The following is a 15,148-nucleotide window of genomic DNA, read 5'->3' on the forward strand; positions in this document are numbered from 1 at the left end:
TCTCAAGGCGTACTATAGGCCTGGTGCCTGATACCGGCACTGGTGGTACCGGGCTGAGGGCACGCACATCATGGCGAGTACGGGGAGAAGGAACAGTGCGTACAGGGCTCTGGAGACGCACATGAGGCTTGGTGCGTGGAGCCAGCACTGGTGGTACTAGGCTGGAGACACGCACCCCAGGGAGAGTGCATGGAGGAGAACCAGGGCTCTGAAGACGCACAGGAGGCTTGGTGCGTGGTGCCAGCACTGGTGGTATTGGGCTGGGAACACGTATCTCAGGGCTAGTGCGGGGAGCAGTAACAGGACGCACAGGACTCTGGAGACGCACAGGAGGCTTGGTGCGTGGTGTAGGCACTGTCTTAACCAGACGGCTAGCACGCACCTCAGGACGAGTATGGAGAGCTGTTCCCAGTGACATTAACTCACCAATACGTTCATTCGGACGGATGCCGTGCCTCATGCACCAAACCAGTACATCCCTCATATCTTTCTCCTTCAATTTCTCCATTAGCTCCTTTACTGTCTCTGCGTTACTCACCTCCAAATCCGCCCTCACCGGCTCCTTATGTAAAGCAGGAGGAGTTGGCTCAAGTCCCCTGACTGACCCAACTATATACCCCGAGAGCCCCCCACCAAGAAATTTTTGGGTTTGACTTGCGGGCTTCCAGCCTTGTTTCCGTGCTGCCTCCTCATATCGCCGCCTCTCCGCTTTCGCTGCCTCCAGCTCCGCTTTGGGGCGGCGACACTCCTCTGGTTCTGCCCAGGGTCCTTCTCCGTCTAGGATTTCCTCCCATGTCCATTCCTCCTTGTACACCTGCTGCTGTCCGTTAACCCGCTGCTTGATCCTTCGGTGGTGGGTGGTTCTGTAACGCTTGTTCTCCTCCTCTTCGTCCAAAGAGGAGGAGTAGGGATCAGACCAAAATGCAGCGGGTTTTGAGAACATAATGAATTTATTCAACCACGAAGACGAACACGAAACAACACTTGGAATAATTACAAAATAACAAAACGAACGAAGACAGACCTGAAATAGAGAACTTACATAAAACACGAAGAACTCACGAACAGGAATAGACTACAAACAAAACGCTACAGTCCCGTGTGGTACGAACATACAATACAGACACGGAAGACAACCACCCACAAACAAACAGTGTGAACACCCTACCTTTATATGGTTCCCAATCAGAGGAAACGACAAACACCTGTCTCTGATTGAGAACCATATAAGGCTAATTACCAATGGCCTAAACATAGAAACACAAAACATAAAATGCCCACCCCAACTCACGCCCTGACCAACTAAACACATACAAAAATAACAGACAACAGGTCAGGAACGTGACACATCTTAAGTCTTGGCTTGTGTTTACTCCATATAAAGGAAATTAGCCATCCATTTACATCCTTTATTACCTTATTGGGGAATAATAATTGGATCATTTGGATTGGGTAAAGTAGTCTAGGTAAAATGTTAATTTTAAAGAGGGATATTGTACCCAACCATGAAATCGGAACAGAGTTCCAGCACACCAGATCCTGTCTTATTGCATCAAACAAGGGAACAACATTGGCTTTGTACATTTGCTGGAATTTAGGAGTTACAAATATACCCAGATACGTAAAACCTGAGGGAGATCATTTAAAAGGAAAGGGGAGAAGTATTAGGTACAGAATGAAGGTTACCAAGTGGCATAGCCTCTGATTTAGTTAAGTTAATCTTGTAGCCTGAGAATTCACTGACTAATTCAATAATATTAACAAGAGATGTAATTGAAGTCTCAGGACTAGAGATGAATATTAGGACATCATCAGCATACAAGCTTATTTTATGGTGAACGTCACCAATGAGCAGCCCCTGTATAGCAGGCGTTACTCTGATGGCCTCGGCCAGTGGTTCCATAACGAGTGCAAATAGGAGAGGGGACAAAGAACAGCTCTGTCTGGTACCTCGGCGTATAGAGAAGCTATTTGACCTTAGCCCATTAGTAAGGACAGCATCTATCCACAGCATTAGTAAGGACAGCATCTATCCACATTCAGAAGGGAAATGGGTCTGTACGAGGAGCAAGACTCTGGGCATTTTCCCCTTTTTGAGAATAAGGGATATGTTGGCTTCTCTCAGCGTTTGAGGGAGATGGCCATTTGAAAATGAGTGGGTAAACATATCAAGCAATGGCTCAAGGATCAGGCAATGGAACTCTTTATAGAACTCACTACAGAACCCGTCTGGTCCTGGGGCCCTACCATTTTGCAGATTCTTAATTGCGAGCATTATCTCTTCCTTGGTAATGGGGGCATTAAGGAGAGCCCTCTGTTCTTAGGAGATAGTAGGGAGCTCAATCTTAGAAAATAAGTCCTCAATTAATTTGCGTGCGTCATTTGTCAGTTCTGAGGCATAAAGATTTGTATAAAATGTCTTAAATTACTAATTTGTCAATTTATTTTCATATAAATGATTCCCATCAGAGTCAGTAATAGTAGCAATTGACTGAGTCAGCTCTCTTTTTAGCTAGGTACGCCAAATACTTTCCTGGTTTATCTCCATGTTCATAAAGCTTTTGCCTGACAAATCTCATTTTCTTTTCAGCGTCCTGTTTTAGGAGAGAGTCCAACGTTGATCTAAGGACTGATATTTCCTTTAATAGGGCAGGAGTGGGAGTTTTAGTGGCTGTGTATGACATAATCAGACCCCTGGCGTACGCTTTACAGGTTTCCCAAAGGAGCGAGGGGTTATCTGTTGATTGAGAGTTAATAGAGAAAAATGCTTTAAACTCTGTAATAAAATATGATGTCAATGTATGGTCTTTAAGAATGGTTGTATTCAACCTCCGATGTCTTGACAGATTGGATCCCCCATTGAGTTTTATGTCCAAGATCACCTCTGCATGATCAGATATGACTATGCTAGTGGATAAAACAGACTGCAAAGATGTCCTGGACATGAAAAAGTAATCTATTCTAGTCTGACATCCATGAGGTGCAGAGAAAAACGTGAACTCCCTGTTGGAGGGATGAAAGGTTCTCCAAACATCAGCATACCCCAAATCATCACAAATAGCTTTAAGTGACCTAGCTTGAGGAGAGAGTGACGCTATACCGCTGGGATACTTGTCAATAAGGGAGTTCAACAAACAATTCAAATCTCTTCCAACCACTGAGTTTAATTCTGAAAAGTCTAGAAATACCTTAGTGAGGAAATCAGGGAGGTGGGCAGGGGGGAAGTAAATATTCATTATGGAAATGTTCTGCCCTTGTAAAGTACCATTATTAAAATAAAATGACCACATTTAACTTTTACACAATTCAACACCTTAAGTGGTAGGTTATTTTTCACAAGAATTGCTACACCTCTACTTCTGGATGTAAATGATGAGAAAAACACTTGACCAAACCCCCTTGTTGCAATTTTAGATGCTCATTATCATCCAAATGAGTTTCTTGCAACAGAGCAATATCAATATTACATTTTTTCAAAAAAGACAGTACCTTCTTCCCTTTAATGGGGATATGGCTCCCTCTAATGTTCCATGTACATACACACAGTCTGTTACCTGTCATTGCACTTTGACCAACCAATATCCAGACTGAATCCTACTGTAAAGATGGAGTGGTACCTTTTCCCATGTGTTGAACTCTCCTCAATCTCACCGAGCATAAACAAACGATATGAACCCTGAACCCGAGCTATACTAAACCAAAAAATCTAACATGTAAAGATCCAGAAGGGGGTTTTCTCACTAGCTAACATGCAGGGGATTTCAACTCTCCAATGTAGACTCTTAAGTCCGCATAGCCACTCTATAGGCTCATCCTTTATATATATAGAAATGAAAATCATTAAAAGAAGATTGAGGCTCTTCCACCTAAAGCCAAGCCGGGCACCAATATAGATTCACACATATTTCAGTCTGAGCTATAGTGGCAGTTACTTCAGCAAGAAAAATAATAAAGATACGAATATTACTGAACAGGAGCACTTGAGAACTCACATCACTGCTTCATGATCAGATTCAAATAAAAAAGTTATCCAATGCTGCGGAGGTGCAGCTTAAAGTTATTTACCCGAGAGAGTCAATAAACACAGAAGCCTCTTCAGGTGCGTAAAGTTTTTTAGGCGATCCGTTGACCATAATCTTCAATGTGGCCGGGTACAGCAGTGCGTAGTCCATCTTCATTCTCTTGAGTAGAGCCTTCACCTCATCAAAGGCCTTGCGTCTTCGTACAACCGCTGTGGAACAATCATTGAAGGATGAGACCCTTGGACCTTGACGTTGACTACCGTCAGAACCGATACATCTGGCCGCATCCATGACGCGTTGCTTGTCGGTGAAGTTGTGGAACTTTATAACCACTGGCCGTGGGCGCTGGTTGGGACCGGGTATCGGTGCTTGAGAGCGATGGGCTCTGTCCAGCTTCACAAGACCAGCCTTAGTGTCCATTTGTAGGTAGCCAGAAAGTTTTTACTGAACGTGTCCCTTCAGAATTTTCCGGGAGTCCCACAACACGGATATTGCATCTGCGTCCTCGATTATCCAAGTCGTCAACGTGCTCCGCCATTTCGCGCACCTGTTTCTCAAGTGCCTTTGTCTTGTGTCCATTAGTGTAGTTGAAGTTTCCACAGTAGCAATTCTTCCTTCCGCCTCATCCACACGCGTGACAACCCTCTGTAGTTCAGCTGAATTGCCTGCAATTGCTTCCAAGACCGTTCCTATCTTAACATCGATCACTTTAGTAATGTTATCCGTCATACTTTGAATCACCAGGTCCATTGTGCCTGGATCCGCAATGGTGTTAGCTTCGCTAAAGTTAGCTAGCTCCTCCTGCACATCTACAGGGGTGGTGGTTTTGGTCGAGTTCTTAGTAGTTCTGTTGGGCATGTTGTCGGAATTTTTTTAGAAATAGCCGTCAAGACTCATTGTAGGATAACTTATTTAGCAAATTCTACCACTTTTTCAAGCTAGAAAATGAATATAAAAAGAGAAATTAACAAATGTCACAGGAGCTCGCTGAAACACAGTGTTCTCTCTAAGGCGCCATTTTGTCCCCACTCCAGACATTGATTTTTAATTGAATCAATAAATGATTTTGGTGGGTTCTATTGAAACATTAATAAAGTACAGTATTTCTCACATGTTGGTATTTTGAGTTTATCTCTATAATTATATTGTTTATATATTTTAAGTATTGTTTGTGCATTGCCAGTCATTGCCAGGTGGACTCCAAGTTTTAGAGACATCTCAAGGATGTTCAATGGAAATTTTGAGTTTCATAGCAAAGGGTCTAAATACTTATGTAAATAACCTTATTTACATAAGTATTTAGACCCATTTCTATTTATTTTTTTTATTAATTTGCAAACATTTAAAAAAAAACTGTTTTTGCTTTGTCAATATGTATTGTGTGTAGATTGATGAGGAAAATGTTTTATTTAATACATTTTATATAAGGTTGTAACGTAACATAATGTGGAAAAAGGGAAGGGGTCTGAATACTTTCAAATGCACTGTATAGCAAATAACAATCTGTAACAATGTGAATCTTGTTTCTCTGAAACTCCCTGTCTCACCCACAGGAAATGGAGCGGTTGAAAGAGGAAGTGGAGAACGCTAACGAGCTGCTAGAGCAGAGACACTCCTTAACACAGAAACTACAGGTGAGTACATTGTACTGACACCAGTTGCTTTAGACTTTTGTATTTGTATTTATTATGGATCCCCATTGCCAAGACAGCAGCTACTCTTCCTGGGGTCCAGCAAAATTAAGGCAGTTATACAATTTCAAAAACAAAAACACAATACATTCACAACAGATTTCACAACACAAGTTGAGGATGATGGATGATAATTATTTGGAAAAATACCAACTATTCAATCGAACTGTTAGGAACACTACAGCACCAATGTGCATTTGTTTATGTTTCACATCAGTAAGCAGCCCATAACGCCCTGGACCAGAGCTAGCGGTAGCTAGGTTAACAAGCTTTGAAAACACATCTTACTTTTTAAAAGTTAATAACACCAATGTGAACTATACTTAATATATCCTTATCACTAGCCTTAAAAAAAATTACATCTATGCTGATGCCACATAGGGATGAGGTGTGGACGTGGTAGTGTGCTGTCTATCTATGCGCATACACTAAACTACCCCACATATCATAACAATTCTTCTCTCATTAAAACTCTCTCTACATATCTTCTGATTTGCACAGTATGTTTTATTGTTAATTAGGGCTCAATTCAATCCGTAGCGTGTAAGAGCTGCATTGTTGCATGATTGCCATACAAAGGCAATTTTACTGCGTTTGCAGAGACTGCATTCATGGTAAACGCTGCATATGTCAGCTCAATCGAAAAATGACCTTTACATTTCAATCGTATAATGCGGATCTTCAGCGCTACGGATTGAATCGAGCCCTTAACCTATATTGTAACAGGAGTCCCATTGAGACCAAGGTCTCTTTTGCAAGGGATCCTTGCATCTCAACAATTACACAACAATTACACAATATAGGAGCATAGGAAATACAAAATACAAAACACAATCATGAAATACTGTCACATTCCTAGGTAAAGAGGTCTTCAACCAAAAATCTGAATTGCCCAAAGGGCACCAATGCATCCAACTGTAGAGTATTCTGAAGATTGTTCCATAAGTGAGGTGCGAAGAAACTAAAAGCTGTTTGGGTCATTCCACCAATTTGGTACCTTTTGAGAAGTGTAAAAAAAAAAATTGTTACATTCTGTCATAAAGAAGCATATGTTCAACTTCATAAAAAACATGTTTTCCCATCTCAAGATGTTCAATAAAAAATTAAGATAGTAAGTGCCTGTTACGTGCCAAATAAAGTAACAGAGTTGACCGTAACGGGGTTGAAAATTTCAGCAATTGATTGCAGGGTTCACAAAAACAATGTAATTTTTCAAACATTTCTAGCCTGTCTATCTATGGGTAACAGGGTTGACGTGTTATGCTCAACCCACTCACAAAACATCAGAAAAAGAGAAGAACCAGCCCACCTGCTTTTACACTATGATTTGATTTTTAGCTTACATTTTTTTAATTAATAGTTTCATATTAAAACGAGAGTTCAGTTCACGTAACAGGGTTGACCTTAAAATTAAGGACAGACGTAAATGAATCACTAACCACATGAAATAAATAATAAACTTCAGAAATGACTTTGTCAAGTCAACAAAATAATTAGTGCTTTAACATGGAGAAATATTGTGGTTAAGTGGGTTAAAATCTTCTTGTAACATATTCTGGCAAATTAATTATAATATTTGTGAGGAAGAAAAAGGCTAGAGACAGATCATGCTTTCCATCTGATCCTGCAACCTCCGCTGCATTAAGGTAGGCCATATGTGACCGACTGGCTCGATTTGGTCTTATGTAGCAAAATTAGAAATTGTGTTTTTTACATTGGATAAAGGTAGAGACTCAGAACTAGACAATTGTATATCATACACTACAGTTGAGGAACAATGGGAAAGTAAAGTCTGCTTTGAAAGTTGATTAATTTGTAACCTCACTTTTGAGAAAATGGCCCTTAAATGTTTTGGTAAACCTACTGGAGAGCTCTTCTTTGTCTACACCCATTCAGCATCGTACACACCCTCTTAAGCCTTAGCCCCACCCATCTCTTTAAGGATTCAAATGTTTTTTATAATTCTTTTTTTATTTCACCTTTATTTAACCAGGTAGGCTAGTTGAGAACAAGTTCTCATTTGCAACTGCGACCTGGCCAAGATAAAGCAATGCAGTTCGACACATACAACAACAGAGTTACACATGGAATAAACAAGCATACAATCAATAATACAGTAGAAAAATCTATAAAAAAGCATGTGCAAATGAGGTAGGATAAGAGAGGTAAGGCAATAAATAGGCCATGGTGGCGAAGTAATTACAATATAGCAATTAAACACTGGAATGGTAGGGTGTGCAGAAGATGAATGTGCAAGTAGAGATACTGGGGTGCAAAGGAGCAAGATAAATAAATATATACAGTATGGGGATGAGGTAGATTGGATGGGCTATTTACAGATGAGTTATGTACAGGTGCAGTGATCTATGAGCTGCTCTGACAGCTGGTGCTTAAAGCTAGTGAGGGAGGTAAAAGTCTCCAGCTTCAGAGATTTTTGCAGTTCATTCCAGTCATTGGCAGCAAAGAACTGGAAGGAAAGACGGCCAAAGGAAGAATTGGCTTTGGGGATGACCAGTGAGATATACCTGCTGGAGCGCGTGCTACGGGTGGGTGCTGCTATGGTGACCAGTGAGCTGAGATAAGGCGGGGCTTTACCTAGCAGAGACTTATAGATGACCTGGAGCCAGTGGGATTGGCGACGAGTATGAAGCGAGGGCCAGCCAACGAGAGCATACAGGTCGCAGTGGTGGGTAGTAAATGGGGCTTTGGTGACAAAACGGATGGCACTGTGATAGTCTGCATCCAATTTGTTGAGTAGAGTGTTGGAGGCTATTTTGTAAATGACATCGCCAAAGTCGAGGATCGATAGGATGGTCAGTTTTACGAGGGTATGTTTGGCGGCATGAAGGATGCTTTGTTGCGAAACAGGAAACCAATTCTAGATTTAATTTTGGATTGGAGATGCTTAATGTAAGTTTGGAAGGAGAGTGCACAGTCTAACCAGACACCTAGGTATTTGTAGTAGTCCACATATTCACATGTTCTAAGTCAGAACCGGTCAGAGTAGTGATGCTGGACGGCCGGGCAGGTGCGGGCAGCGAACGGTTGAAGAGCATGCATTTAGTTTTACTTGCATTTAAGAGCAGTTGGAGGCCACTGAAGGATAGTTGTATGGCATTGAAGCTCATCTGGAGGTTGTTAACACAGTGTGCAAAGAAGGGCCAGAGGTATACAGAATGGTGTCGTCTGCATAGAGGTGGATCAAAGAATCACCAGCAGCAAGAGCGACATCATTGATGTACAGAGAAGAGAGTCGGCCCAAGAATTAAACCCTGTGGCACCCCCCATAGACTGCCAGAGGTCCGGACAACAGGCCCTCCGATTTGACATACTGAACTCTATCAGAGAAGTATGAAAAACACCAAAATAAAGATGCCCATGTTCCCTGCTCATCTGCGTGAACGTGCCTTAGGCATGCTGCAAGGAGGCATGTGGACTGCAAGGGCAATAAATTGCAATGTCCGTACTGTGAGCCGCCTAAGACAGCGCTACAGGGAGACAGGATGGACAGCTGATCGTCCTTGTAGTGGCAGACCACGTGTAGCAACACCTGCACAGGATCATTACATCCAAACATCACACCTGCGGGACAGGTACAGGATGGCAACAACAACTTCCCAAGTTACACCAGGAACGCACAATCCCTCCATCAGTGCTCAGACTGTCCGCAATAGGCTGAGAGAGGCTGGACTGAGGGCTTGTAGGCCTGTTGTAAGGCAGGTCCTCACCAGACATCACCGGCAACAACGTCACCTATGGGCACAAACCCTCTGTCGCTGGACCAGACAGGACTGGCAAAAAGTGCTCTTCACTGACGAGTCGCGGTTTTGTCTCACATGGGGTGATGGTCGGATTTGCGTTTATCGTTGAAGGAATGAGCGTTACACAGAGGCCTGTACTCTGGAGAGGGATCGATTTGGAGGTGGAGGTTCCGTCATGGTCTGGGGAAGTGTGTCACAGCATCATTGGACTGAGCTTGTTGTCATTGCAGGCAATCTCAACGCCGTGTGTTACTGGGAAGACATCCTCCTCCCTCATGTGGTACCCTTCCTGCAGGCTCATCCTGACATGACCCTCCAGCATGAAAATGCCACCAGCCATACTGCTCGTTCTGTGAGTGATTTCCTGCAAGACAGGAATGTCAGTGTTCTGCCATGGCCAGCAAAGAGCCCGGATCTCAATCCCATTGAGCACATCTGGGACCTGTTGGATCGGAGGGTGAGGGCTAGGACAATTCCTCTCAGAAATGTCCAGGAACTTGCAGGTGCCTTTGTGGAAGAGTGGGGTAACATCTCACAGCAATAACTGGCAAATCTGGTGCAGTGCATGAGGAGGAGATGCACTGCAGTACTTAATGCAGCTGGTGGCCACACCAGATACTGACTGTTACTTTTGATTTTGACTCCCTCTTTGTTCAGGGACACATTACTCGATTTCTGTTAGTCACATGTCTGTGGAACTTGTTCAGTTTATGTCTCAGTTGTTGAATCTTGTTATGTTCATAGAAATATTTACACATGTTAAATTTGCTGAAAATAAACTCAGTTGACAGTGAGAGGACATTTATTTTTGAACATTCTATTGTCGTCCCCCATCAAATTTGTCGTTGTCGTTATGAAAATGTAGAATCACAAAAAATACAGGCTTCATGACATCAGCAGCCTGGTGGTCCAAAATATCATAACTAGTGTATTTTAACACCAATCAACCCAACCGTTTAAAAATGAATTTAGTATATGTCAATCTAACAAACAGGCAACTAAATGTAACTTTCTAAACAATGTTTTGGTTCCTTTCTAGCTAGTTAGCTAGAGCTTGCTAGCCAGTTCAAATAATGACCATATATAGCTGACAATGTCTTCACTTTAGCTCATTTGTCTTCATTATTACAGGAAGATAAACTCACAACAAGATCGTTATTTAGTTAATGGCGAGCCATGACAAAATAAAAGCAGGACATTCTACTAGAGAATTTTAGAACTTGGACACTGTCTCAATGGCCTAACGTTGGGGGTGTTCGAACATTTGAGAGCGCAGAATAACTGATACATTTGCAAACGCTCAACACCTGTTGAATATGGCCGGTGTCAGTAAACATCGGCAGAAAATCGTAATTAAATTGTTGCCAGCAGCACAGTTACAGTCACCAAAGCTCTGGACAACATGAAAACAGCCTAACCAGCTCTGCTAGGGCGAGTAAAATGGTCAGAGTGAGGTGTTCTCTCAGTTGTATCTGGAAGTAGCTAGCAAGCTAGCCAACGTTAGCCAGTTAGCTTGGGCACTTGACTTCCGTTGTGAGGTCAGAACGCTCGGATCTACCCTACTCATTGGCCAGAGCATCCAGTGTGAACTCTGAACGCTCCGGGAGCGAAATGCTCTGAATTTACAAACAGACAATCTGACAACGCTCTGAATTTATGAATGCCCAGAGCACACTCTGAGCGCACTCTGGCACTGCAGTTTGAATTTATGAACACACCCGTTATATCCTAATTTGACTTTGGTGCAGGTCATGTTCTTCACATTACTGTCTCTGGTAAACACATACTATATCAAATAAAATCTAAGTTTATTTGTCACATACACAGGATACAGAAGGTGTAGTGAAATAGTTACTTGCATAATGGGGTCTTTTGTTTAGACATGTAGGTAGCTAGCTAAACAATGAACCATAATCCCAACTCATAAAGTTACTACCCTGCATGAATCTGCAGGTAGCTATTCAAACAGGTTCAATGTTAGCTAGCTTGCTAACATTAGGTTATAACTAGCAATGCAGTGGCTCTGAGATACGAATAATATTACTACACAGATCATACACGTAACGTTAGTTAGCGAGGCTGCCAGATAATGATAGCTAGCTAGCTAACGGTGCGCTTTAACTTGAAAGGAAAACGACTTTCTTAAATCTATCTGAAAATGTAGCTAGCTAGACTATCTTACCCGTATACATGGTTGGACACTTCTCCCTCTCTGTCACGGACGCCATGGGTGACCTATACAACAGCCTTCTGTGTGTTCTCTTTTCGACTCCCTCTGCATATTTGCAATCAAATGGCAGAATTGTATCCATCTCCTTAACTATCATACTGTAATTTGACTGGACTGATTTCAAAACTCAGTCCTCCAGAAAGTGAAGAGCAAGTTTTGCAGTTCTACTACGTGATATCTTTCAAAAAAGTGGCGTTAAAAAGGATTACCTACACATATTGTCCAGCTCATATTATAGACAGAAGTGCCACATGGCAGACCAATCCAAACTCATCTCTCGGAATGTCCAGCCCATCCATTATCTCAGCCAATCATGGCTAGCCGGAAGGTTCCAGTCTTTTTCCGTGGCTAAACCAACTAGGCTCGTAATTTAACTATTTTATTTGTATTTACAGATGGCATACAAGTTTGTTATTAAGGCACATGAAAGTTCACATGTTCCAGAAGGAATTTCTGCCCAAAAACAAAATTTGATTAACTTCTTATGGCTGCAGCCCGGCGTCGGTACACTTATGACAACAGCCACTTCAAGTGCAGGGCGCGAAATTCAAAAGATTTTTTTTTTAAATATTTAACTTTCACACATTAACAAGTCCAATACAGCAAATGAAAGGTACACATCTTGTGAATCCAGCCAACATGTCCGATTTTTAAAATGTTTTACAGCGAAAACAGCACGTATATTTATGTTAGCTCACCACCAAATACAAAAAAGGACAGACATTTTTCACAGCACAGGTAGCATGCACAAAGCCAACCTAACTAACCAAGAACCAACCAAACTAACCAACAAACAACTTCATCAGATGACAGTCTTATAACATGTTATACAATAAATCTATGTTTTGTTCGAAAAATGTGCATATTTCAGGTATAAATCATAGTTTACATTGCAGCTACAATCAGAAATTGCACCGAAAGCAGCCATAATAATTACAGACACCAACGTCAAATACCTAATTACTCATCATAAAACATTTCTGAAAAATACATAGTGTACAGCAAATGAAAGACAGGCATCTTGTGATTCCAGCCAATATTTCCGATTTATTAAGTGTTTTACAGCGAAAACACAATATAGCGTTATATTAGCTTACCACAATAGCCAAAAATACAAGCCATTTCCCAGCAGTAAAAGTTAGCGATCGTGACAAACCAGTAAAAGATATATAATTTTTGACTAACCTTGATATTCTTCATCAGATGACAGTCCTATAACATCAGGTTATACATACACTTATGTTTTGTTCGAAAATGTGCATATTTAGAGCTGAAATCAGTGGTTATACAATGTGCTAACGTAGCTACTATTTCCCACAACGTCCGGATATTTTTCTGACACTTTTTCTGACACACATATTCTGACCAAATAGCTATTCATAAACATAACTAAAAAATACATGTTGTATAGGAAATGATAGATCCATTAGTTCTTAATGAAATCGCAGTGTTAGAATTCTAAAAAATAACTTCATTACGACATCCAGCTTCGGTATAGCTAGAGTACCCAAAAGTTGGGCGCCGACGACTAATTCACATGTACGACAGATATATGAAATAGCATCATAAAATGTTTCTTACTTTTGCTGATCTTTCATAAGAATGTTGGACAATGGGTCCTTTGTCGGGAACAATCGTTGTTTGGATTTAGAACGGCCACTTTCCCTCTCGATTTAGCAAGCACACTAGCCAAGTGGCACGAATCTCTCCATTGTCAACAAAGTCAGAGAACGGAACACGGCAAAACTCCCGAAAAAATTTCAATAATCTGATTAAACTATATTGAAAAAACATACTTTACGATGATATGGTCACATGTATCAAATAAAATCAAAGCCGGAGATAGTAGTCGCCTATAACGGCAGCTAAACAGAAGACAAATCCAGGTACCTTCTCGCGCTCTCCAGAAAACCGGAAATGGGGGACACGTCATACAAAGAGCTTGTATTCCACTTCAGACCAAGATAAACACTCAATTTCTTCTCTCACCGCCTCTTGACATCCAGGGGAAGGTCTATGAAGTGCATGTATACTAATACGTATCATGCCCATTTATAGGCAGGAAGTAGAACAGAGCCTCGAATTTCAGACTTTCCACTTCCTGGTCAGGAAGTTTGTGCCAAATGAGTTCTGTTTGACTCACAGATATAATTCAAACGGTTTTAGAAACTAGAGAGTGTCTTCTATCCAATAGTAATAATAATATGCATATTGTACGAGCAAGAATTGAGTACGAGGCCGTTTGAAATGGGCACCTTTTATCCGGCTACTCAATACTGCCCCTGCAGCCCAAACAGGTTAAATAAAGAAGTTTACATTCAAAATGCCTCTCCTGTTAGGTAGTGACGCGCAACATACCCCTAGTTTCCCGAAACAAGTCACATATGATCCTGCTTGCTCTGGACTCCAGAGAAGTGATAATGTGACATGATACCCCTAATTGATATTGACTGCTAACACGAATGACTTTCAGTTCAAAATGCATGTGAAAAACACAGTTTATTTCTAATTCTTGCGTTGTGAAAATCTGTCACCGTTTATGGCTGTAATGACAGCCTATATTCGCGCAGTGATTGTGCACACGTGCATGTGCGTGCGCGGGGTCACAAGCTTTGAACGACTCCTTTTTGGTGGTCACGGGTCAAAAAGTTTGAAAACCACTGAACAAATTGCTCATTTGCTGAATTGCTATAGGATCGGGTGCAGCGCAAAAGTGAAATTGTAGGGAGAGAGGACTGCCATAAATGAATATGCATCTGCAGCTCCAAAAAATGTTGTTGATCAAGAATATGAACTGTTTACTTATGAAGCTTGACATTTGGAATTTGTTGTTCAAATCAATTATTACATAATCAAAATGTGAAAAGGGCTGTCTTGTAGCCTCAATAAATAGAAAAATATTTGTTGTTGAACAACATATACTGTATCTCGACCCGTTCTACTTGGGACTCAACTTGAGACTTGCTCTCTCCCCCCTCTCTTCCCTCCCCAGGAGACGGAGTTGCATTGGCGAGTGTTAGAGGAGCAGCTCCTGGGAGCTGAGCAGCGATTGGAAGAAAGTCAGGAAGAGCAGGAGAACTTCAGGAAGAGCCTAAGGACCCTACTGGAGATGCTGGATGGGAAGATATTTGAGCTGACAGAGCTCAGGGACAGCTTGGCCAAGCTCATAGAGGGCAGCTAGATAATCACACACCACCTCCCACTGGCCAACACACTGAATTACACAGACACACTGACCCCTACTGGCAGAGTCAGAGAACTACACACACAGATACACCACAGGATTGACATGACTCATAGAGGTCCTATAGAGCTCACTGGCTCACAGTGCCCCTTAATGTTAGACATACAGAACAGCACTCTCGCAGGTTAGTGCCCCCTTCTACCAGAGCCATAGAACAATAATATACACTGCTGCCAGACCCACACAACAACATAACCCAG

General features: G+C 41.8%; 1 protein-coding gene across 1 annotated transcript in view; it reads left to right on the top strand.

The window, feature by feature from the left end:
• homer1b (homer scaffold protein 1b) overlaps positions 1-14,885 on the top strand; it is a 68,899-nt gene extending 54,014 nt beyond the window's left edge. The window contains exons 9-10 of the mRNA XM_039003605.1: positions 5,576-5,656; positions 14,697-14,885. Coding sequence (XP_038859533.1) covers positions 5,576-5,656; positions 14,697-14,885 — 270 coding nt within the window. The remainder of the gene's footprint in view (positions 1-5,575; positions 5,657-14,696) is intronic.
• Positions 14,886-15,148: the final 263 nt, after the last annotated feature.

The sequence above is a fragment of the Salvelinus namaycush genome, chromosome 1 (assembly GCF_016432855.1).
Source record: "Salvelinus namaycush isolate Seneca chromosome 1, SaNama_1.0, whole genome shotgun sequence".
NCBI classification, from domain to species: domain Eukaryota; kingdom Metazoa; phylum Chordata; class Actinopteri; order Salmoniformes; family Salmonidae; genus Salvelinus; species Salvelinus namaycush.